The sequence below is a fragment of the Juglans regia genome, chromosome 8, assembly GCF_001411555.2.
Source record: "Juglans regia cultivar Chandler chromosome 8, Walnut 2.0, whole genome shotgun sequence".
Lineage (NCBI taxonomy): Eukaryota > Viridiplantae > Streptophyta > Magnoliopsida > Fagales > Juglandaceae > Juglans > Juglans regia.
The window spans coordinates 29,850,883-29,876,716 of NC_049908.1; the positions used below are offsets into that span (position 1 = coordinate 29,850,883).

A 25,834-nucleotide genomic window follows, 5' to 3' on the forward strand; every position below is an offset into this window, starting at 1 on the left:
TTATGATTTAAATTATTAACTTATAAAATCACTTGAGATAAATTAAATTAACTAATATATTCATAAATAACAATGATTTGGATATACAAGTTATTAAATTTTAAAAATTTTAAAGTATGAATGTGATAAAATCAAGGGGGTTTTTTCAGATGAGATGAGGCTGAGAATTGCCCGTTTCTTCAGAATGAATCACCGCCTAGATTTCCTCAACCCCACCTCGCTCTCTTCCGCACCAAAATCCCAAACAAAATATCCCCCAACCTTCTTCTCTTTCCCCACCAAAACCCATAAATCCAATCCTCCGACCCCAACTCCATGGCCACGTCTTCCTTCGTGGAAGCCACCCCATTGAAATGGAAGCAAACCTTCCCATTTCAGCTCCCCCCTCCTCATCTACTCCCAACCAGCACCACCTCCTTCACCAGACCCATTAAATTTGGCAGCGGAATCTTGTATTTAAAGCTCCAAGGCTCCCCTAGATATAGCGTTAAATGCTTCCTTGTCGCCAAGAATAAGCATTTAACTGACCGGGACTTTGACAATTCTGTCTCGCTTAATAATGAAAACTGCCGGAACCCGTTTGAAATTGTTGCAAATTCTGTATATAACATCATAAAGGCATTGAGAAAACCCGCGATTGCCGCGGTGCTGTTGGGGTTGCTATTAATGTACGATCCCAATTCGGCGTTGGCGGCCTCTGGAGGTCGAATGGGTGGGAGGTCGTTTTCCTCGCGGTCTTCATCCTCTTCTTCGTCGTCGAGGAGTTATTCCGTGCCGAAGACGTCGAGCCCGGGGTATTCTTACACGGTGCCGTATTACGCGCCTTCACCTTTCGGTTTTAGCGGTGGCGGCGGCGGATTCTACCTGGGGCCGGCTGTCGGGGTCGGAGTGGGAGGTGGGTCGAGTTTCTTTTTTATTCTAATGGGTTTCGCGGCGTTTGTCTTGGTTTCGGGGTTTCTTTCGGATCGGTCGGATGGTGGTGTTCTTACTGCTACCGAGAAGACAAGTGTGTTGAAGCTTCAGGTATTATGCAAATTCGATTTTGCTCTTATTGACATGGATTTGAATGATGTAATTTCTGTTACATTAGTGAGAACGTTAATGTAAAGTGGTTATATAATTGCTGACTTTTACCATCATAGTTGTTGGTCTTATTTGAATGGTAGATAAAATCTTCTCCTTTGTATATGTATACGTCCCTTGTTCATGGGATATGCTTCTGGTTTTCATTAATAAAATTTTGATTACTCATTCAAAAACAGAAAAAATAACTGGTCAAATTGAATCATAAGCTAGTATGTTATCTCTGACAACACAAACACTAGCAGTATAAACAAACCAGCGATTAGTTAGGCAGCTCTTTTTTTTTTTTTTTTTCCCTTGATACGTGCTTGGGTTGTTTTTTTAGCTAACCTTGTTACATTTTGCTTTTCTCTTGATGAGGGTAAGGCTGGTTTGTGATGGGCCAGGATAGGTGGGTTTAAGTCGTATTTATTTTTATTTTTATGAGATGGATTAATTAACATTAAAGCTGTTTTCTGATCTATGAAGCCACATAATGAGCGCCAAGAAATCACGTATTGATAAGTGCAATCTCATATGGAGTATGAGTTGAAAGGCTTGGAGAATTCCTGAAGTTTCTATAGTCAGCATGCTAAAATGTTGGCTATAGTTTTTTTTTACCGATAAAAAAAAATGCTCAGAAAAATATAGAACATTGGTCCCCATAATAGTAACATCATATCCAATGAAATGATTATGGCCCCTGTAAGTTGAGTACTTGACAATTTGGAAAATGGGCAAAAGTCAAGGATATAGATTAGAATATGAAAGTTCACAACGAGTATTCTTGTATATTGTGAGGTCAGATTTAGAGAGTTGGTTCATTTGGTTGCCTATGAAGTAAAAGTTATATGTTTTCATGTCATTGCAGAGAACGTGCTTGTAATAACTTGAGTTATGATGCACTTAAAATCTTTATTGAAGTTATGATGGCAATAATTCGGAATTTTTCTCGTTATTGTCTTTTCTTAGGTTGGATTGTTGGGCTTGGGGCGGTCACTCCAAAGAGATCTTAATCGGATTGCTGAAACTGCAGATACATCTAGCTCTGGGGGTTTGAGCTATGTGTTGACAGGTGGAGCTTCTAAATGAGTATATTTGTTATTCATATTTAATGAAAAGAAATGCCGTCTTTTCTTCATCAAATAGCTAGTGGATATGGTCATCTTAGGCAAATTTAATGTGATGTTTGATCTTACATATCAAAATATATGTGTGTGTGTGTGTGATGTTTGATGCCTGAAAAAAATTATTCCGACGAACTTTGCTGACAGGTAAGTTAGTCATGGATCTATTCTGTTCCTGAATTGCTCTGTTTATGTAATCCTGGTTGCCTAAAAGTTATACCTGAAATGGGGACTCGCTCTCTCTTAAAATCAGGATTTTGAGTGAGAGGTAGGTTGTAATCTTGCAGGTGTATCAGTTAAATTACCATGATCACGAGCACTCATTGGATGAGCTTAGAGTTTTCTTTTATAACACTTTACTCTATTGGTCGATTGTAATAGATTCCAAATTCAAATGGAATGAATATTCTTGAACTCGTTGTTTCCTTAGCAATCATGCCTAGGTGTTACTCTTGTATATGTCCCATGTACTTTGCCTATTCCTCATCAAGAAAATCTGTATTTACTGATAAAAAAAATACCGAGGGCGGAAAAGGGAAAAGAGAAGCAAATTCGTAAATTCGAACCCTATTCCGAAGGTGAGGTGATGTCCAATTCCTGTGGGGTAAATTGTGGGCCACTAGGCACAAGGTGAAGGGAAGATAATATTGGGAATCATATAGAATAATTCAAATAGTTAATTGCAAAAATGCACCAACTGTCATCAATTTTAAAATGAAATTAATCATCTAAAGTTTTAATAGGTATAGTGCATCCTTTAGTACTTCCATTGATTACCTAAGTTTAAGAAATAATTAATCACTACAAATGTTGAAGTTATAGGTTCTCTCTCTCTCACTTTTTTATTTTGTTTATAGGTTCTTTAATGTTACTTATTAAAAAAAAGATCTTTAATGTTAGTAGATTCTTTAACTAGATTGTGATACTCCATATGATAAAGATAAGTGTAAGTGGTGTATGAGATCTCACATTGCTTGGGAATGAGAAGTTCTTGCTCTTTATAAGATTCCAATGGGCCTCTAATTGTATCATTGACTAGTCTTTTTGGAATATATGCCATATAGTTTGGGTCTTCCATTGGGGCGTTACGAATGATATCATAGCCTATCCTAACTTGAAATGTTTGTAATACCCCATATGATAAGGATAAAGGTAGGTGGTGTATGAGATCTCATATTGCTTGGGAATCTTTATAAGTTTCCAATGGGGCTTCAATTGTATCATTGACTAGTCTTTTTGAAGTATAAGTCATGTGGTTTGGGCCTTCCATTGAGGCGTTACAAATGGTATCAGAGTCTATGCTAACCAGAAATGTGGGACTTGAGTCATGTTACCTACTACGGACTGGCTCGACGAGAACGTTGGGAATTTAAGGGGGTAGATTGTGATACCCCATATGATAAGGATAATGGTAGGTGGTGTATGAGATCCCACATTGCTTGGGAAGGAGAAGTTCTTGCTCTTTATAAGATTCCAATGGGGCTCTAATTGTAGAATTGACGAGCCTTTTTGGAGTATAGGCCATGTGGTTTGGGCCTTCCATTGGGGCATTACAAATGGTATCGAGATTGAGCAAGGTTGGAACTGATGAAGACTATTTTCAGTGAGTGGATCTCCCATGCAAAGTACAGGTTTTGTGACTTTCTGTAGATTGGGTGGGGATTCCTCATATATGACAACCATGAGTATGCTGTACAGTGACTAATGCATATGGGTTTCTATTCTGCATAATTTTTTAATTCCTATGATGTCGCCACTACTCTGCCATAGGACTATCAATATAACTATGGGTTTTCATCCTCTTAAAAAAATCTTTAATGTTATGAAGATGGGTTTTTCTGAAGACAAGGTTATTTCTTCTATAAGTTGGGCTGAGGTGATCTTGTAAAATGAGTGTGTGATATTCTTCCTTTAATCAATAAAATTTCTGATTATGGAATAGATGAAGGAAGTTTTCTAATGTCATAAATTTAGAAAAGGGAAGCTCGAAGGTACAGTTGAAAAGAAAGGCTGTCTTCTTGAAGAGATAATGCAATCTCTTTAAATCAACCTTGGGCCATAGGACAACTGGAGTGGGAATCCAAATTCTTTCTTAAAAAAATTTATTTTTTCCTCATCTAGATGAGAGAGTTGCTTTATTTTACTGATATTGATACAAATTGAGTTGAAATTATGGAAAAAGTCACCTATCAATCAAAAAGAAATTGTGGAAAAAGTTTATTGAATACAATGACAATTTAGACAGAAATGTACAAAGGATTATGCAAATAAATAAACAATCCTGTGAGTTCGAATGCTGTAGAGACAGCACGTGTCTTTAGAAAAGTTTCACATATATATCTGTCTAGGGAATGTGCTGTAGCTCAAGATACTATTATTTTATGTTAATTCACACTAGTGTGCTGAATCTGCTGATAAAGAATTCTCCAAATGGCATCAAAATCATGAAAATATTCCTTTTAGTGATTCAAGAATGGTCATCACCATAATGTTGACTTGTCCAGATATGGGACTGATTTTCTGATCATTCGTAACATGCCCCAAGGTATTTGATTTGGTGGCAAGAACATGTGGTGTCTACTTATTGTATTGCTTCTTAATTTGTCTAGTGTTGTCATATCATCAGCCCATCTCATTTAAGATGGAAATAAAAGACTAATATTTCTTCTTATAGCATATGTTTTTGGTCATAATTTTGTCTTCTTAGAACTGCTTCATCTAAGACTTCTCATATGAAACATGAAAAGCCGGGGCTTTCTTGTTATTTTGGTGGTTGTTAATTATCTTAAATTTCTGGCTGTCTTTCTTCTGGATGCAGAGACAACGCTAGCTTTGCTTCGGCATCCTGATTATTGTATCTCAGGTTATTCATCTGTAAGTTACAAACCATCTTGTAGAAGTTTATCTATTGAACCAAAAAATCACATTTAGGTTCTATGCTTTTCTAACAAACAAGCGAGAGAAAGAAGGGGGCAGGGGAGTGTTGCACACTAGTATGTTATGGTCACACGCACACTAGTATGTTATGGTCACACACAGCACGTAGACACCACTCAAGGACAATGGGTAATTTTTTAGACCTGTTGAGTGATTAAATTAAAAAAACCTCACTTTTGTAGATTTACGTATATAAGTAACAATTTATGTAGTGTATCTTGACATTTTGGATTTTCTCTTACTCATAAAAAAAAAAAAAAAAAATCTTGACATTTTGGATTTCGCATATCTTTATCGATCTTTTTTCTTTTCTTTTTATTTTTTTTCTTCAATTTAGTTTGACTAGATCTCAGCAATGTTGAAACATGCATACTTGTGCCATTCTTGCAGGTGGATTTAAAGAAGGGCATGGAGGATGGAGAGAAACGCTTTAATCAACTTTCTATTGAAGAACGGGGTAAATTTGATGAGGAAACACTTGTCAATGTGAACAACATTAAAAAGCAAAGCACAGCCAGTCAGAGATCTAATGGATTCAGCAATGAGTACATAGTGGTAAGGTCAACTTTTAGATGGGTTTCATTAAAATGTATTTAAAAAGACTCCAGTTAAGGATTGTTTTGTGGTAATTTTCTATTCATTTATGGGTTTAGTTTATTTACATGCATGAAATAATTTGTGATAATCCTTATTCCCATCTAAGGTGTTTTCTCCCATCTATCTTCATATGCATGAGCATTATAATTTATTATACACAAACACCTCTATCATGGTCCAATGCATCACCCGGCGCACCCTAAATAAAGTTACCTAACCATTGTCAATATTGGTCTGAATACCTCTTTCTACTGTTTTCCTTCATTTATATAGAAAAGGGTTACAACCGAGCATTGAAGCCAGCGCTTAATTGCTGCTGGTTTTACCATACACGTTAGCTGCTATTTACATGTTAAGTCTATTTACGGTATACGAAGAGTCTATTTACTGTACACGTTATCTATTTATCTGATATACTATCTAGATATGGAAAGCATAAAAGTATCTCTATAAAAGTATCTCTGTAATATAAAAGTATCTCTGTAACATCCCCCCTCAAATTGATGCTGGTGGATCAAGAAGCATCAATTTGTCAACCAAGAACTGATGCCGATGCCGAGAAAGAGCTTTAGGGCAGGTTTGGGGGGTGAGATGAGAATTTTGTGTTTTGTTTTGAAGTTAAAAATATTATGTTTTAATATTATTATTATTTTAAGATTTGAAAAAGTTGTATTGGGATTTGAATTGTTTATTGTATTTTGTATGGAGATTTGAAAAAGGTGTAATGATGAGATGAAAATTTTGTGTTTTGTCTTGTGCCCCAAACCTACCCTTAGTGAATATGTCTGCAGTTTGACGTTCAGTGGAAATGTGAGGGAGTGTAATCACATGTTTGTCAAAGGATTCACGTATAGAATGGCAATCAACTTCGATATGTTTCGTACGCTCATGGAAGACAGGATTAGCGGCGATCTGAATAGCACTGGTATTATCAGCATGAAGAGGAGTGGGATGTAGCTGAGGAAAACCAAGTTCACCCAATAATCCACGAAGCCATGTGATCTCAGAGCATGTGGAAGACATAGCACGATACTCAGACTCAGTAGAGGACTTGGAAACTCTGTCTTGCTTCTTACTCTTACAAGAAATGAGTGCATTGCCTAAGAACATGCACCAGCCAGTAACAGAGCGACGAGTATCTGCACATCCGGCCCAATCAGCATCACTATATCCCACCAACTGTAAGGAAGATTCTTTAGGGAAGAACAATCTGCGTGTAGAGGTGCCCTTCAGATATCGGAGAATGCGACGAACAGCAGCTAAATGAAGATGTCGGGGAGCCTGCATAAATTGACTAACTTGCTGTACAGCAAAAGAAATGTCAGGACGAGTAATTGTCAAGTAGTTCAAACTCCCAACAAGCTGCCGATACAAGGATGGATCTGATAGAAGCTCCCATTCTTCTTGACGAAACTTAAGATTTACCTCCAAGGGAGTAAAAACAGAGTTACCCGATTGGAGACCACCCAATGAAATAACATCCTCCGTGTATTTGTGCTGGTGTAACAACATACCAGTTGGAGTAAGTTGTACCTCAAGGCCAAGAAAATATTGTAGGGGACCAAGATCTTTCATGTGAAAAGAGGCCTTGAGATGCTGTTGTAATTGCTTAATTAACTCAGTATCGGAGCCAGTGATCACAATGTCATCAACATATACGAGAAACAATACGATTCTTGCAGAAGTCTTGCGAAGAAAAAGAGAGGAATCAAACTGACTCTGAGTAAAGTGAAAAGCAAGCAGGTTAGAGCGAAATTTGTCAAACCATGTACGCGGAGCCTGTTTCAGTCCATACAAGGATCGGCGTAGCCGACAAACTTCTAAGGAAGGTGTGGCAAACATGCCGGGAGGTGGAGACATATAGATTTCTTCCTTCAAATCTCCAGGTAGAAAAGCATTCTTTACATCCATCTGACAAAGAAACCACCCTTGTGAGGCAGCAAGTGCCAAGATAGTCCGCACAGTAGTCATTTTTGCAACAGGTGCAAATGTTTCTTCATAATCAATACCATACTCCTGTCGGTTCCCAAGAACCACGAGACGGGCCTTATATCTGTCCAGTGAGCCATCAGCTCGAAACTTGACTGAGTATACCCATCTACAACCAATAGGTTTGACATCAGAGGGACAACTTATAAGGTCCCAAGTGTGATTGTCTTGAAGAGCTTGGATTTTCTCTTGCATGGCCTGCTGCCAACACGCTTGGGTGGATGCCTGAGTATAAGAGTGAGGAACAGAAATAGTGTCTAGAGTGGCAGTAAGCGAGGTGTGAGGAAAACCATACCTATCTGGTGGATGTGTAACCCGAGTGGACTGCCGAGGTATAGGAATCGTAGAATCAGGTGACGGATCAGTGCCTGGAAGGGGCGTTGAAGAAGGGGTAAGACGTCGATGATACACCATACCTGGTTGAAATCGCTTAATACAAGAAGACACATCATCAAAAGCGGGAAGAAGAGTAATAGGAGGATTAGAAATAACCTGAGACTGAAAGAAATATTGATTTTCGAAGAAAATCACATTCCGTGAGATTCGGAATTTATTTGCATGAGCATCATAACAAATAAATCCTTTCTGAGTGGGACTATATCCCATAAAGGCACACATGACAGACTGTGCAGCAAGCTTGTGACGCTCAACAGGTGGCAGGTGAACAAAACAAACACACCCAAAGGTATGAAAGGATTGATATTCAGGAGATATGCCAAATAAGCGAAAATATGGAGAATCATAATCTAAAGTAGTAGTAGGCAAACGATTGATCAAATAGACAGCAGTAGATAAAGCTTCTACCCAAAACTTAGAAGGTACAGAAAAATCAATCAATAAAGTACGAACGACATCTAAGAGATGATGATTTTTACGCTCAGCGACTCCATTTTGTTGAGGAGTATATGGACAAGAACGCTGAGAAATGATCCCCTTTTGCTGAAGAAAATTTTGAAAAGAATGAGACATGTACTCTCCCCTTGAGTCGGAGCGTAAAGTTTTGATACAAGTACTGAACTGTGTCTCAACAAGCGCAACAAATTTTTGAAAGACAGAAAACACGTCAGCTTTAGAACAGAGAAAATATATCCAGGTGAATCGACTATAATCATCTATAAACGTCACAAAATAACGATACTGACCATGAGAAATAATAGGACTCGCACCCCAAACGTCAGTATGCACAATCTCAAAACAGTTAGACGCACGACTACCATGTGCAGGAAAAGGTAAAGTTTTACTTTTACCAAGACGACAAGTGACACAATCCAAATATACAAGAGAAGAAGAAAATGAATCTTTATTGCCCAAAAAGCCATGTTTCATAAGATGAGTCAAGACAACAGAATTAGGATGACCTAATTTCTTATGCCAAACTTCATTAGTATTGGCAGTAGTCGTACAAGCAAGAGAAACAACATTAGGAATAGAAAACTGTAAGGGAAATAAACGTCCTATTTTAGGCCCCTTCGCGATCACCGTCCCCGACACCTGATCCTGCACAAGACAACCACCACGAGAAAAGTGAACATCACAATTATTATCTACCAATTGTCCAACAGAAATCAAATTGGTAGACAATCCAGGAGAGACAAAAACATTGCGAAATGAAGAGCCCAAATTACCAACAACAGTAATAGGAAGAGTACTGCCATCAGCAATCTGAATATTTTGCATGCCTCTATACTTACGAACACCATGGAGACCCGTCGTATTACCAGTCATATGATTAGAAGCGCCCGAATCAACAATCCAAGAAGTTGAGTTAGTACCCGTACCTTGCAGGCCTAAGGCCGTAAAAGCAGACACAATCATCTGTTGGACCATTGCTGGTGTGAGAACAGATGAATCAGAGCTTACAGTAGGTGGCGCAGAAGATGAAGAAGAAGACTGTACAGCCGCCTGAAAAGCTTGAGATTGGCGATTCTGAGGCCGTACTCGACAATCTTTGATGAGATGACCCTCTTTCTTGCAGTAGTTGCAAACTTTCTTAGGACAGTTGCGAGCGATATGACCAAATTCCTTGCAACTGAAACATTGCAACTTGTTCTTCCCTCTCCCTTGTGCTGCATAAGCTACATTCATAGTCTCAGAAAAGATCTTCTCAGAAGTCATACCCATCTGAGTGGATAATCGTTGTTCTTCCCGCAACAAATCTCCCAAACAAATATCCAAAGAAGGAACCGGATTACGGTTCAACAAACCAGCTCGAACGGTCTCAAATTCGGGTCGAAGCTTCATTAAAAACTGATCGCGTTGACTCTCAGCATGAACTGCTTGAAGAGCCGCGAGTGCCGTAGTGGGAACCTTAGCATGAATAATGGCAGAATACTAGCACCAAAGGTTAATAAAACCAGAATAAAATTGTGCGATAGGTAAATTGCCTTGACTATAAGTACTAATTTCCAATTCTAATTGGAACTTCCGAGCACTATGATCTTGGTGGTAAATACGGTGAAGATAATCCCACATAGCTTGAGCCGTAGTAAAACAACGAAGATTGGTCACAAGGTGGGACTCAATCGTCCCCAATAACCAAGAGATGACCTTGGCATCCTTGACCTCCCATTGAGCAAATTCTTTTTCATTAGTGGGAACTTCAGTAGAATTATCAATATGATTTGATAATTCTTTTCCTTTTAAAAACATCTTAAACTGAAATTCCCACGTAGGAAAATTCTTTCCTAGTAAAGCGAACAATAGTATTTTCAATAGACATGATGAAAAGCACTTAGAGAAATATGCTTAAGTAGTCGATCAAATAAGTGGTAAGATTATGATCACAATAAGCCAAACTCAAAGTCACGGTAACAAGGAGGGGCCCAAAATAAAATGCCCAGATTAAAAATAAAGGAACCAAAGGCACAAGAATAATAGGCACTTCACGAAACAAGGGCCCAAAATCAGTTGTTGGAGAGGAATACCTTACGGACGAAGTAGAAATACTTCAACAGCTGCCCAGAAATTTACGGAAACCAGCAAGAGAGACCCGACTGCAACACAGCCACACCCAGAAACTTTCGGACCGCCACAAGACGTAGCCGACCACCAGAAGCTACCCAGAAAGTGCCGAGAAGCACCAACAAACCACCACAGACGTAGCCGACCACCACACAGCCACCCACAGAAGGAGTCGACCACCACAGAAACTGCCGTCTGCCACAGAAATGCTCAAGCCCACAAGTGAAAACACCACAGACAGCTCCGACTCCCAACCGAGAATGAGAAAACAAGTGAATGAGAAAACACTTTTCTGAGAAAGCAACTCAGAAAGTGCCGAAAATCTCCACAAGTAGCTCAGAAAGTGCCGATAGGCACCAATCAATTCAGAAAGTGGCGAAATCACCACACAAAGCCACAAGAGACTTCTCTGAAGGTGCCGACACAACCACAAGAAGCTATTGCCGAAAGAAAATTTGCCCAGAAATTGAAGAGCCCAACTCAAAAAATTCTCACAAATAGCGATGGAAATCGCACACCCAAGATTAAGACTACAGAGACTGAAATCAGAGTAAGTGGCTCTGATACCATGTCAATATTGGTCTGAATACCTCTTTCTACTGTTTTCCTTCATTTATATAGAAAAGGGTTACAACCGAGCATTGAAGCCAGCGCTTAATTGCTGCTGGTTTTACCATACATGTTAGCTGCTATTTACACGTTAAGTCTATTTACGGTATATGAAGAGTCTATTTACTGTACACGTTATCTATTTATCTGATATACTATCTAGATATGGAAAGCATAAAAGTATCTCTATAAAAGTATCTCTGTAATATAAAAGTATCTCTGTAACAACCATATCACAAAGTAAAAGAAGATCACCCATGCAACATTTATCCACAATAATTTTTCCACCTTTCCCCAAATTTCCAATTGCTTACCAAAGACAGTTGTCCATCCAAATAATGCTACTTTTCTTGGTATCTATACACTCCAGATACTCTTCCCATTAAAGGCCATCAGCAAAACATCCTCCAAAAACCTCATAAAAAGGACAAACCTCAAACTTTTTAATTCGTAGAAGACCTCTAGAAAATTTTTCTATAGAGTACAGTAGCTCCAAGAAATCAATCTTGATTGGTTTTTGATTTTCTGACAGCATGATTTTCATTTTCTTTCGCTGTATCCACATACCTGCATTTTTGGTGTAGAAAAGAGAACCTAAATCGAACAAATCACCCTCCATGAAAAGGCGCACCTGAGGCAAAATTCCTTTTGTAATTTTTGAATTCAGCAACACTGGGTCTACTATGTTACGATAATCTAAACTTTTAACTATGTTTAGTAGCACAGCTACTCTATAGAAGGATGTAGGTTTGCCTTTTTGTAGTTAGGTCTCAGAAGTTTCAATTTTTATCATGGAGAAAATATGGCGCTACTCTTTTCTGGTGGTGGGTTATCATTGTAGAGTCAATCTAGGTTGGGCTTACTTTACTGACATTAGAGCCACACCAAGTGCCCCATTAAAATGAACACAATGAATTTTAAATTAATTTTTGGCTGATAGCAACCGCTTTAGGTCTTCCTGTTGAGAGGTTAATGGACCATAGATGATTCAATCTCGACATTTGTTAAGCTTCTATGCCTTTTCCAAACATCATAATAGACCAATCTACAAACCTGACCTATGGGAATATTATGGGATTGTGAGGGCCAGATATAGCAACAGAGCTCCAAGGGAAGGTTTCCACCATGTATTTTTCTTTTTGTCTTTTTAGCTGTTCCCATTATCCTTGTGATAAGAGAGACCTCCTTGGCATGCCTTTGATAGTAAATGTGTTAGGTTACCCGATCTATGACTTTGAGGCCCCAAAGCCGGTTTGTCTATGCTTCTCAATCCAAGTGCTCCTAGGACCTGTTATAGACTTATAATAAATCAGCCTCTTCACAGCTGGGTTCATTTGCTCTCAGTTAACCAGTTGCAATCTTATGGAAGTGATAGCATGTTATGCTCTTTCAATGCATTTGTTTCTTCTAAAAAATTTAATGCCCAAATTGCATGAAGTGCTTGACAGCCATGCTTTAATATGGTAACCTGATATGCATATTCTCTGATCATGGCATATCTATAACCAATTGGCCTATTTCTAGGACAAAGGATCATTGCATTAGAAATGTAAAATTCCCTTTCGCCATTTCTGTGACATAATGAGGTTTTTGTTAGACAGATAACAATCTTGGTGGCTGCTGAAGGAGTACATAAGCTGCCCGCCATCAATGGTAGTGGGGACTTGAAAGAAGCCTTGCAAAAGCTTGGATCCATTCCTTCGAGCAAGATATTAGTAAGAATGAGAACATTTCTGCAATTATCACTTTGATATTATTTATTTTTTGCGCCTGATATCTCTTTTGTTTTCATGCAGGCGGTTGAGGTATTGTGGACCCCTCAGAATGAAAATGACACTTTGTCGGAGCGGGAACTTCTCGAAGATTATCCACTTTTGAGGCCTCTGTAATAGTATTTCAACGGACTACCTTTTCCCATGCAGGAAGAGGTATGAACTGAACTGCTCATTGGATTTAAAATGACATTTGAGTAAGAAAAAATTGTCTATAGTCCACAGAAATGATATTTGTCTCATCTCATATTTGATAAGATAGTTTCTTAATGTACTGAATTTGTAAGCTTTTAGGAACTGGTCTGTATATTTAGTATTTTACATTAAATCCTCAGCTTTCTTTCCCCCAATTGTTCATTCTGCAATCCATTTGAGTTGTAAAGGTGGACTTTGGTATTTTCACTTTATAATATATACCGTGAATGATGTTCTTAATCTTGACAGAGATGTATATTATTTCTGAGCATCATTATTTTCCTTCTCTATTTCATGTCTCTCAATTTTCCTTCTCCATTGCTGGGCAGAATCTTATTAATATATTCATTGTAATTATATACAACTATTGACACACTGAATCCATCCTCTGTGGAACTGTTCTTTTTCCTTTTTCCATTTCCTTTTTTTTATGGTTTTGCTTAAATAGAGTTCGAAAACATGAGTTGGACCCTTGATGTACTTTTGGCAAGTTTCGGTGTACTTGTGGGGATGATCCAAGCCAATGGTAGCAGATGGAGGTTGTGCATCATGAAATTTTGCATTTTCATGATTGATTCGAATTTGGATTGAAACTTATCGACCTTCCCATGTGGAACATTCTGTGTGTGCTGTTGGTGTAGGAGTATAAAGCTAATTTATATTGAAATTCACCAGATCCTTTATATTGGAGTCATCGACTTTAGCTCTGACATAGTCTCCATGCCAAAGCCCAAATCAGTTTTTCCCCTGAAGTCCATAATACAAATCAAAGTTAGGGGTGAAAATGAGTTTTTCCCATTGTTGGCAATGTATTATTAATTAACTCCCTCCTAATATCATGTTTAGATCGCTAGTTTGTTGGGACAAAATTGTCAACTTTTAAATGTTGAGTTGTGTCGAGTTGAGTTTCGGGGTCAAGGTACGTGTTGTGTTGGTGGTGCTCTAGTATTTCTAATGTATCTATCAGCTAGGGGCATTTTGCCTGGCCAACAATTCTGCTTGCGTTTAATGTCATGCGGATGAGGTTCTTGATATTTTGGAATACTTGGGGCTTAGATTCAGGCTACTTGCAAATGGCGTGGTTTAGTGGGTAAGGGTTGCATCCGAGTAGGAGAATGATAAGGACATGACACCTTTGGTTTTCTAAATTTCTTTAAAGCCCTCACCTTTTCACTTATTTTGGAACTGTATTTACCTAACAATCGCCTCTCTTTCAGGCATTACATGACTGTGATCATCAAGGTCAAATGAAATCTTCATTTTCCAGACTAATTTTATCTAACCATTTTTAAACTATGATCATCACCTTTTGCTCTCTTTCTACAAATTTTTTAAGAGTAATATATACAGCCGTGAAATGCGTAAATGCCGTGTAATTGTTTTGAAAAAAAGTGAGGTCTACTATTAAAAATTAATTTATTTCATGTGGGTCTCATATTTTATTTATTTTTTTCAAAGCGATTACGTGATGATTGCACAATTCACAGTTATAAATATCTTTTCTCATTTTTTATATACCGCCCAGAGACCTGACAAATTAATCACTGCAAATTTTTATATATAGGAAATTATATCCCCTTGAACTTGAGGCCGTCAAGTACTTTGAGATTGGAAGTCGAACAAGTATATGAAGATTGAAGGGTGGGTGCATGGGGACTGATAATACATTAGTATGGGTCCCATTATGAATAAAAAAAAAATGGATGTGATGAAACGTAACATGCATGGGACACCAACCCCCGGCCGTCTAATTATTTTCCAAAAATATCAAAATTTTCATTTTTCAGCATCTAATTTATGTGGTTGATTTTCAACAACTTTGAATAACATTTAAATATGGCTTCATTGCCTAATCTATGAACATGTTGAATCTTACAAATACTAAACATCTTCATTAAACAATATGTTTCCTTCACTAGAATTATGTAAGATTAAATAGGAATCTGTTGTTGCTTCTTGAAATTCCTTTATCATCATTAAGCAATCACTCTCAATAATGATGTGAGATATGCCCCTCTGTATATAGAATTGGATACCTCTAAACATTGCTAAGAGTTCAACTGCTTCCGATTCTGCAATTTCATGCTCTCTTTACTGAGAGCCAGAATGACCTCACATTTCTCATCTCTTAGTATCACCCCTACTCGTGCCTTATGTTGATTGAAAAACATAGCTCTATCAACTTTTAATTTAAGGAAACCAGGAGGAGGGGATTTTCAACTACATTGAGTCTTCACCTAATTTAACTTGGAATTAGGTATAAACTCCTTATGAAATTTCTACAAAGATCAATTAGGAGTGAGATCGATTTTCTCATTGTTAGCAGGAGGGCAGGAGGGGCGCCCACGTGGGCTGACCCCCTCCTTTCAGCTTGTAGTAACGTATGGCATTAACACTACTTGACTTGTAACGGATGGCTTAACGCCATACGTTACATACCGTTGCAGCTTGCAACGTCTACAAAATTAATTGCAGTGTAATGGCTGGCCTTCAAGGCCAGTCGTGTGTAGGTGGACTATATATAGTCATCTTCAATTGGTTTTTGGAACTATCTGAAATATACAAAAGCTCTCTCTCTTTTTGTTCTCTTTTGATAAGATATTTAGGTTGTGAATTTGTTAAGTGTTACTCTAATTTTATACTACGTAATATACTTCGCCACTAAGAGGAAATATTTGTGATTTGTCAATCTAAAAAAACTTATGCAGCAATTTTATAAGTTGAGCTTGAGTTATTTTTCTACTGTACTTTCTTACACTCATGCATCTTGTTTCTTCTAAACCAGAAATCCCAAGCAATTAGAAAGGACAAAGCCAAATCTTCCAATGTCCCTTTATCTTTGAGCTCCAATACTAGATCTAAGAACAACAACTGTTCCTTTATTTCCAGCAATGTAGACAAGTACCTCCTCCAAGTGTTTTTGATAGAGGTGCAAGCTGCTCATTACTTGGCTCGTTATGCTTGGAATGTGGATGATGTTGTCACGCGGGGGACAATTCATGTTCTTATATAAATGCATATTTTTCAAACTATTTGGATGGATAAGAACTTGATAATGGAGCTCAAAATAAACGTTTCAAGGATGAACAGTAAAGTCGAAAGAATAGTGAATATTGTTTGGAAGGAAGAAAGAGAGTTACAGTTCCTGCTTTTTCTTGTGCCAACAAAATTCAAAATAGGTGGCCTTTCGAAAAGTCATACGATGCATAGGTATAGTGTAAAGATCACTGATATTTATTTATTTTCCTCTTTCTTTATGAAGGCCGCTGATGTGGACGTAAATCGAAAAATGATAAGGAACCAAATTTCACATCATATCATCATCATCATCGTATCATTAATACGAGAAAGAGTACAACAATCGAAAAAGTAAAAAAAAAGAAGAAAAAAGTGCCGTGCTTTTCAATCAGTGGCTCTCTCTCTCTCTCTGTGAATTCCACATTTTTTCCATTCCACCAACCTTTTAACTTATTAACGATGATAATGCTTGTCGTTTATGAAAAGAAAAAGAGTTTGAATCGAAGTTTGCTACTTTGCTTTGCTATTGGGTTCATTGAGACCACAGGAACTATATCTTCACGTCTACTTTTGCAAACATGCAACGCCTTAAATCCGCGCTAGATTTTTATAAAAGAGTAATAATAGATATAAAGTTTAAATAGATAAATTTTATTTTTATAAAAAAATGTGTCTTATTAATAAAAAATAACTTTTTTTATATTTTTTTAAAATGAGATCAACTTTTTTATAAAAATTTATATAAAATTTATCTATTTGAAACTCGAACAAATTATTTATCTTTATAAAAACGAGACATATCTTTTCCAGTTGCTTCAAAGACAATCATATCTTTGGTTAAAAACACTAAACACAACTTTAATCTGATCAGATATTTGACAAGACATTAAAAAAAATTATCACTTGAGCTAATATATTGCAACATGTAAAATATATTATAATTGTTTATATATTTATTTTTTTAATTTTTTTTGTTTAATAATTAAGAAAATAAATTTTAATATATTAATATTTTATTTTTATTTTTTAAATATATTCTAAAAAAATAAATTTATACCATATAACATGCTTAACCGTCATTGTTAGACGGCAACCTAACATGACTCATTGATACATTTGGTCTTCATATTTGTGATTGAAACTCAAGTAATCTCAGTCATAAGGCATGGAAATTTCTGTGCATTTAAAGTAGTGAAAAAATTCAACTAATAAGTGAAAAAAATTCAACAAGCCTATAAATCCTAAACCAGTCACGGACCTAACACCTTAATTTAATTTGGATATATGAGTTTCTAAACCAAGTCAGAGATCGGACGTAATGACTTCATCATCAAAAAAATTTTAAGCAGGAGATGAGATGTCACGAGCTGAGATTAGTGACCCAGAAAAGTAGTAGTAAAAAGGTACAATTTTTGTACAATCTAAGACGTGATTATGAAGTGCATGGGTTTGTGTGTAGTTTTAATATGAATTCAATGCGTGGACCATCCCATGTCGATGGAACTATCCTGGTCATGTTGAGGTGTCTAATGCACATTACAATTTGATCAGAACGCATGGAGCATCCTTCTTTTTGTGGGCCATGTGTTTTTGCTTCTCCTTCAATCCGCTCTTATCAAATACCTCAAAACAAGGGCATTGTACAGTTGAGTTTCCAATAGTCGGTGAGATATGGGAATGGAGATGGGCACTCCAAACTGAACTTGGATGAAATTTTAAGGGTTTTTTTTTTTAGGTGAATTTATGAAAATCAATTTTCCACCATTTTTTTAATATATAGTTTTGTAATCCAAATTAAAACTTTTGGTTCTACTCACTTGTCCCTATCATTCTCCTCCCTAGAAGGGTGGGTCATGGATGTTAAATAGGGGTTCAAATGGTCCCGTTCGATCCGGTCCGACGATAGATCGAATATTTTCATTTTAACGTTTTTCAGAATCTGATAGGACCAAACACTCAAAGCGACCGGACCGGACCGGACCGATAGAGCGTAATTTTTTTCTTTTTAGTTTTTTAAATAATTAATAAAAAAAATTTATTTAAAATATTAAATTAAATTAAGTGACTTATTAATGTAAATTATGTAACAAACTCAATAAAAATATTTTATATGGTCAATGGTTATATTATTAATTTATATAATTACTATATAATTAACTAATTGATATTATATATTAGTTAATTCATAGAATATTAACAAGTGTTAATAACATATTTAAAATTTTATATTGCTAATAGTGATAGGTTAGATGAAGATATATATAAAATATTGTTAATTTATACTATATTAACAAGTATTAATAACATATTTAAAATTTTATATTGTTAATTGTATAATTATTATATATAAAATATAATTTTTTTATTTTTATTTTTTATTCGGTCCGGTCCGGTTCGGAAAAACTCTGGACCATGGATCTGACCGAAATTTTTCGGTCCTCTAAAATGTGAACCGAGACCGACCGGTCTCAGTCTCGATTCGGTCGATCCGTTCGGTCAGACCGAACTGTTTATCACCCCTAATGTTGTATACTCTTTCCTCTTTTAGAGGCATGTGATGATTTCTCTCTGTTTTAATATAAAGAATGATACTCTCAATTGAAAGTTTTTAGAAGTTAAAATAAAGTCCGTCGCAAAGAAATTTATGTGTAGGAAAGCTTACAACAGATGATAATTTGGCTTGTATCTTGAGTCACAGCTGTAACTTTCTTCCTTCATGAAATGAATTGATGTCTATTTTCTATATATATATATAAATAAAAAAAATAAAAAATAAAAGAGTTTGGTAGGTTCTAATAGGTAACAATGAGGTTTCGGCCTAGATTTGGACAATTTTGCTCGGGAAATGCTTTGGGTCTCAAATTCGGGACCCAAAATGTGTCCCAAATGTAATTTTTTTTTTTATTGAATGATTAAAAAAATATTTTTTAATGATGTTGTGATTTTTTTATTTTTTTTAAAAATATTTATAATGATTAAAAAAATACATAAAAAAAAAGAAAAATAAAAAGCCTATTCGGGACACAAAATGGGTCCCGAATTCGGGACCCATAGCAGTTCCCATTTTGCTCAAAAAGCAACAGACACAATGGTCATAAAATAAAATAAAAAAGAAAATTAAAAATGGCACCAAAGAATTTATTCGGTTTCATAATTTATGGATCCTAAGATCAAGGAATGAACCATATTGATATTCTGTGTAAGAATACAACGGCACAAAAGTGTGCGTTACTTTTGAGTATGTTGAGGGGATGACTCTTCATCTTCATTCCTGCTTGAGCTGCTGCTGCCTCCACATTCTCGGATAGGAAAATATGAAAGCTTCCGCACACTCTCTTAGCAAAGGAGATGTTTGATCCCATTAATATAAAGGAAATGGTTGTGCCAATGGTTGTGCGCATGGGCGATGGTGATTGGCAGGCCATGGGCATCAAGTTTTAGGGACACAAACTCAAGTTTCAACCAAATAGTTACATGACTTGCAGATGGTTCTAGCCTAAAAGCATACATCCGTTTATTTTGCTATCAGAAATGACAACGAACGTGCTTGTGGGTGTCTGAGAGAGAGAGACACACACAAACTCTCAAAGTATGAAAGTACATTTGGTGAATCTGGTATTGCCTGGCCCAAAAAGGGTGGATTCGTTAATGTTACAGCCTCTATGAATGTAGAGATAACAAAAGAATCCAAAGTACCTTATAGATTTATACATCAATAGCATCAACTGGTAAAGAAACTGTCCTGTGAAGAGAATGTGGAAGAAGTGACCCTTTGTAGAAACTCTTAGCAGCAACGATATCCTCTGCATCAGGGGAATCCTTCGTGCCCTGACAACTCCTGGCTCTTTGGGTTCCTAAATCGGGGCAGCTCTTATTGACATGAGCACTGCGATTGGAACTAAGATGACCATCATAAGCAGAAGACTTCAAGGGAGTTCCATTGTTATCCCCTTGTAGTGTTTTGGATACTAAAGATGCCAAAAGACCATTATCTATTTTGTTTTCTCCATTTCCACAAATTAATGATTTTGATGCAAGTCCTAACTGTTGATCCCTGAGTTCCCTCAACTCCAAATGGTACTTTGCTTTGAGCCATCTCAATTCCTGCTCAGTTTCTTCCTCATAACTTTCCGATAAGTTACTATACAAGGACGGCTTCAATAAAAAAGAATGGGAACCTGACAAATTTAGAGTCGAGTTTCCAGCTTTGGATGGATTATTATTATTCACATTACCCTCAGTCTCATCCTCGGCTGATACTGATTGCTCTGGTTTATCGTATTCTTCAGAGTGGCCCTGTCCAGAGCCAACTGAACTAAGTGCGGGGCTGTCATGCTGACCCCAGATATCATGATAATGCAAACAGTCTGATTGGCTTGATACATTCAGTGCACCCTCTGTCACATGATGCTCAGACTCCTCCGCTTGGAATGTAACCTCCTCGAACCGGCCATGCATAGCAGCACATCCCTGTCTACAGCATTGAAGAAGCAAGTTCTTTATGCCTAGGTTATTTGACAGGATATCCATGAGGGAGCCGCTAGAGGTATGTTTGGAAGCACAATTGTGACAGAAGTTTTGATTAACAAATTCCTCAACTCCTGGCCCGGTCCTCCATTCAGGTACCAAGCAAGCTATTTCCCCATCGATCATGTCTGCTATTCTGGTCACATCCTGATCGGTAATATCCAGTTCCGAAACCATTTCAGTTGCTACGCTCAATGCTGTATCTGTCTCAATGTCGAATGGGAAATAAATGTTTCGGATACGACCTGGAAAAAGAGAGAAATTGAAGTGCCACATTTAATTCCACGAGGAGAGAAAGTAAGCAATCTACTAAAATAAAGTCAAAAGGACAAGAGACGAGAGATTCCAACCTTCTTTATCTGAAATTCTAAGTCTTAAAAAGATGCCACCATCTTCTCTCCTTTTCCCTTTGATACTTATGTCAACGTCTTCAGAATGTTCATCATCATGGTACTCGAAAAGTTCAATTCCATTTGGTTCGATCTCAACTGGATGATAGCCCCATTCATTTTCAGCTTCAAAATCATAACCATTTTTGTATCCATTACTATATATGCTATTACTGCAATTATGTTCGAGGAACAGCTGCCTTGCTAGGGAACCAGTCTCATCTAGTTCTCTACCGTAACCTCTGGGTCTCAAATCATATTCACAATCATCTATCTGGAGAAAGGGGTCATCCAGAAGCTCCCTCGCAGAAAGCCTTAGAGATACAGTTGCCAAGCATTTTTCCACAAATTCTCGCACTTCCGGATCCTTCACTTTGTACAAAGCCTCTGGTTTTTTCCCCTAAAGAACTAAAGCAAGTGAAATCCAGCCTTTTCTTCATTTGTCTAAACAAATAAAAGCATGCCGGTGTAGAGAGTGACGGGGAAAGAGAGAGTCCACTTACAGAAGTAACTTTCTTGTAAATCTGGGCAGAATGAGTGCATTCACTATAAGGATATTCAAAAGTGACCATTTCCAAGACGCACATCCCAAACGAGTAAATGTCAACTAACTCATTGTAAGCCTCCTCATAAACTTCCGGAGCCATGAACTCTGGAGTCCCTGAAAAGCAAAAACAGAACCGTAACACCATGTGAACTTCTACCTTAGATGTCTTCCCTTAATCAAATACACTATTTACCGGCAAGATTAAAATAGGAAAGAAGATGTTAGAACAGATATAGTTTCTTCTTTCATTGTAAATTCAGTATATAAAACAAGGTCTCCACCAACTTCCGTTCTAGCTCTAGTTGTTGATAGATTTCAACTAGATTTAATGATCTAAACATAAATCTTCATAGGATTTGAACGTGTTATATGTACCAACACATCGAGCCGCGTGTGATTTACGGAGAATTGCGGCAAGCCCAAGATCGCCAATCTTAACTTCCCCTTGGTTCCCATTAACAAAGATATTGTCACACTTGAGATCTCTGTGGATCACTGGAGGTTCTCGGCCATGAAGATAGAGAAGCCCTCTCAAGATCTGCCTACACCAGTGCTTTATTGCCCTAATGTTAACTCTCTTGTGCTTCAGTCTATACCTGTCAATAATAATAACAAAAATAAAACACCAGGGAACCCAAAAAAACTGATTACCAATCCCAGACCCGCATAGCAGAGCAAAAGTAACGGAAAAACAAGCAAATAGACGAGGCAATCACTAAGATTCCAAAAAAAAAAAATAATAATAGAAACACTTACTGCCTCAGAGTCCCAGAAGTGAACATTTCTGTAACAAAGTTGATGTTCCTATTTGCAGTATCAACCCAAGAAGTGTAAAATTTCATAATGTTCTGGTGCTTCAGTGTCTTAAGGAGATGAATCTCACAATAGAGTCTTTCAAGATCTTCAGGGCTTTGCAGGAAGTCATAAAGCTTAACCTGGTTCCAAGCAACTTCAATGCCTTCATACTCATCAAATGCCCTGTAACTGCAATGATAAAACACCAAAAAATGACAAATTTATCAAATGCCCATTCACAACAACAATCATAAAGGCCCAAAAGAGCTCAGATTTTGAAGAAACCTGAGATGGGTATGCAACAAGTCAAGTGAAGGACGAAAAAAAGGTTCAATTTGAAGGAAAATCTGGGATTGATGTTGATGAAACTTTAAACGTAAATAAGGATTTAAAATCCATACACTGTCTTTGAAGCTCCTTTGCCGAGGATTTCATTGTACTGCAACAAACGAAACCAAGGAGTCAAAAAATATTAGACTCAAAGTGGGGAGAGAGACAGAGAGAGAGAGAGAGAGGTGTACTCTGCCATATCTGCCAGTTGGATCAACTTCAACAAACTCAGAGTATTCCGATTCAAAATGGGTAGGATCATTCATCCTCTACTTTTTTTTTCCTCAGAATTCTTGGCCCCTTTTTTTCATTTATCTGCCTAACTTTCCCTCCGGGACCCTGCTTCTACAACCGTTCTGACATGCACACAGAATTTATCATAAAAAATAAATATTATTTACGAGAGAGAGAGAGAGGGGTGAGTTTAATAATAATGAGAAGAGTCCGGAAAAAGGCAAGGATTTGTAAAAAAGTGTCACATGGTTTGGAGGATAGAAACAGGGAGCCACCCACCCACCCACGACGGAACGTGACAAACACAGACATATATAGTTTTGTTTCAGTTCGCCTGCAAATGTGTAGAAACTCGGATTACAACACTTCTGTTCTGTTACTATAAACGATCTTGCTTAACAATATTAATTTTAATACCTCATATATATCAATTTCTAAATTTCTACCATCTTACACGTGAAATTTTTCATATAGATTAATTATATTTTTTTACGCTACACATCATTTACGTGATATAATTTTATTTTAAATATTACAAATCAAATTATATCATGCGTATGGTGTGATGTAAAAACCTTCAAATAATACTATTTAAAAAGTTATTGTATGCTCATATGTCCCATATTTTTAATACGTTGATATTTAAAAATAAATAATTCTACATATAACTGTAAAGTGCGTAATCGTTTTGAAAAGGAGTGATATTTAATATTAAAAAATTAATTTTTTTCATGTGGGTCTCATGTTTTATTTACTTTTTTTTAAAGTGATTACGCGGCAATTATACAATTCACAATTACAAATATATTTTCACTTTAAAAATAGGTAATATGAAATAAAAATTTATAAAAACCTAATCTTAATAAAATTAAAGTGTGTATTAAAGTTTGGTGGTAGTCTAGGAAATTGCAGATAATTTGGCTGTTAATTATCGGGGGTTAAATGTTTTAATTTATTCCATCAACATGATTATTAATCATAGTAAGGAGTGATTTTGTCTTTATAAGTTAATAATAAAATGGAAAAATTATATATAATAATTAATATATTGACATTGATGGAGGTGGTTTGAAGGGGTTGGTCAAATCTTTGGTAAAAATCTAATCTTGTAAAATACAATATTGCTAGAGATCTGTAGTTGAAAATTTCTTTGATCTAATAATTGTTTCCGCATCATCATGATCAGCTGTATAAGATTTTGGCTTATTTAATGGGTGCGAGACAAGATGACTACAATAGTACTTGTCTCGAGATTTATTAGCCAAGATCACCAATCCCAAGACACCGCCTTAGACTATTGATATTATCTAGTCGAGTAACGTTATATATCACACTCTCATTTTATTTTAATTATATTAAGGATGAATTTGAATTTTAAATTTATCTCAACTCATCATTATAATTTTTTTAAATTTTAACACAAAATATAATAAATAATTTAATTTTTTTAAATCTCAAAATAATAATAATATTAAAAAAATAATATTATAATAATATTTTATCATCTCAACTCAATTCAATTCAACTTACTTTAATATTCAAATACACGCTAAATAATATGTGATATATTAATTATTATTAAATGATAAAAAAACATGTAATAAATGATTATTTAATAATGATAAAAATATTATATTATATTTAGTAGAATAAAAGTAGAATGCCAATATAGAATTTTCCTATCTAGTCAAAATGTAGCTAAATAAATCAAAAGTGATATTTGAGTAGTCAAAATTTTACGGCTCTATTTTTTAGCTATAGTAAATTTATTATTACTTTTTTAAATTTAGTTGGTCATTATTTATTTTTAAAATAATATTTTAATCTAAAAATATTTTCAATAACTACTGTTGAATAATTAAGTTTAGAAAAAAAAATTTAGAATTATTAATTTAAATTAAAAATTAATAAATAGAGTGTATTTGTAAAATATAAAAAAAAATAAAAACATTGTTATTAAAATGTCTAATATTATATTAATATTTTAACTTTTAAATTAATAATTTAATGTGAATTAACCTCTCCAATACATTAAAATCTCAACTTTTAATCAAATTTTAAATTTGATAATGACTATACACTATTGCCCATGCTCTTAACACCTTCATTGAAATTACAAAAAATCAAAAAACAAAAAGACAGGGTTGATCATATATAATAATATATAATTATTACCAGCTTAATTAAATATCTCGCATTTAAAACCCTCCTCTCTCTCTCTAGGAATAATGTTACGTATAGTCGTGAAGTGTATAAATATTGTACAATCGTTTTAAAAAAGAATGAGGTTTACTATTAAAAAATTAATTTCTTTTTATGTAAGTTTCGTATTTATTTATTTTTTTCAAAGAGACTGTACGACACTTGCATACTTACAACTGCAAGTATCATTTATATATATATATATATATAAGCAAACCTTTTTTTTTTTTTTTATAGCTCTTTTATAAATGTACGTTTATAAGCTTACACAATAGCATATGTCATATATATACATATATATATACACATATACATATATACATATACATATGGGGAACGACCTATATATATATATCTAATATATATAACCTTAATTTGAAGATCATTAACAGATCATAAATTAATTAAGCACTAATTATTATATACATACATATATGTACAAATTATTTAGCAATAATTATGAACTACATGTATTAATCGTACGTGTAGTACTCATGTTTTAGTTGAATTTAGGTAGAGTTGTTGAAAGCTAGCTAGCTATAA

General features: G+C 35.8%; 4 protein-coding genes across 6 annotated transcripts in view; 1 reads left to right on the forward strand and 3 right to left on the reverse strand.

Annotated features, from left to right (window-relative positions):
- The window catches only part of LOC109004516 (probable disease resistance protein At4g27220), a 963,953-nt gene that overhangs the window by 408,289 nt on the left and 529,830 nt on the right, over positions 1-25,834 (reverse strand). The gene's annotated exons all lie outside the window — the stretch shown is intronic.
- On the forward strand, positions 171-13,510 carry LOC108994262. The gene is made up of 6 exons (XM_035693300.1): positions 171-1,023; positions 2,035-2,137; positions 5,008-5,063; positions 5,517-5,681; positions 12,884-12,997; positions 13,079-13,510. The coding sequence occupies exons 1-6, from the start codon at positions 316-318 to the stop codon at positions 13,169-13,171; spliced, it is 1,239 nt and encodes a 412-aa protein (XP_035549193.1). The 5' UTR covers positions 171-315; the 3' UTR covers positions 13,172-13,510.
- On the reverse strand, positions 9,141-10,384 carry LOC109004011. Its single transcript, XM_018982382.2, has 2 exons — positions 9,491-10,384; positions 9,141-9,209 (listed from the first exon to the last, which is right to left on the reverse strand). Exons 1-2 carry the CDS (start codon positions 9,951-9,953, stop codon positions 9,172-9,174), a joined length of 501 nt encoding a protein of 166 aa, XP_018837927.2. The 5' UTR covers positions 9,954-10,384; the 3' UTR covers positions 9,141-9,171.
- LOC108994264 (probable serine/threonine-protein kinase WNK9) lies at positions 19,856-23,366 on the reverse strand. Of its 2 annotated transcripts, none has more exons than XM_018969400.2 (7): positions 23,047-23,366; positions 22,811-22,964; positions 22,487-22,714; positions 22,106-22,326; positions 21,687-21,844; positions 21,145-21,583; positions 19,856-21,039 (listed from the first exon to the last, which is right to left on the reverse strand). In XM_018969400.2, exons 3-7 carry the CDS (start codon positions 22,570-22,572, stop codon positions 19,973-19,975), a joined length of 1,971 nt encoding a protein of 656 aa, XP_018824945.1. In that variant the 5' UTR covers positions 22,573-22,714; positions 22,811-22,964; positions 23,047-23,366; the 3' UTR covers positions 19,856-19,972. The 2 variants fall into 2 exon arrangements, with proteins under 2 accessions (XP_018824945.1, XP_035549180.1); XM_035693287.1 differs by having other exon boundaries at positions 22,927-22,964; positions 23,047-23,285.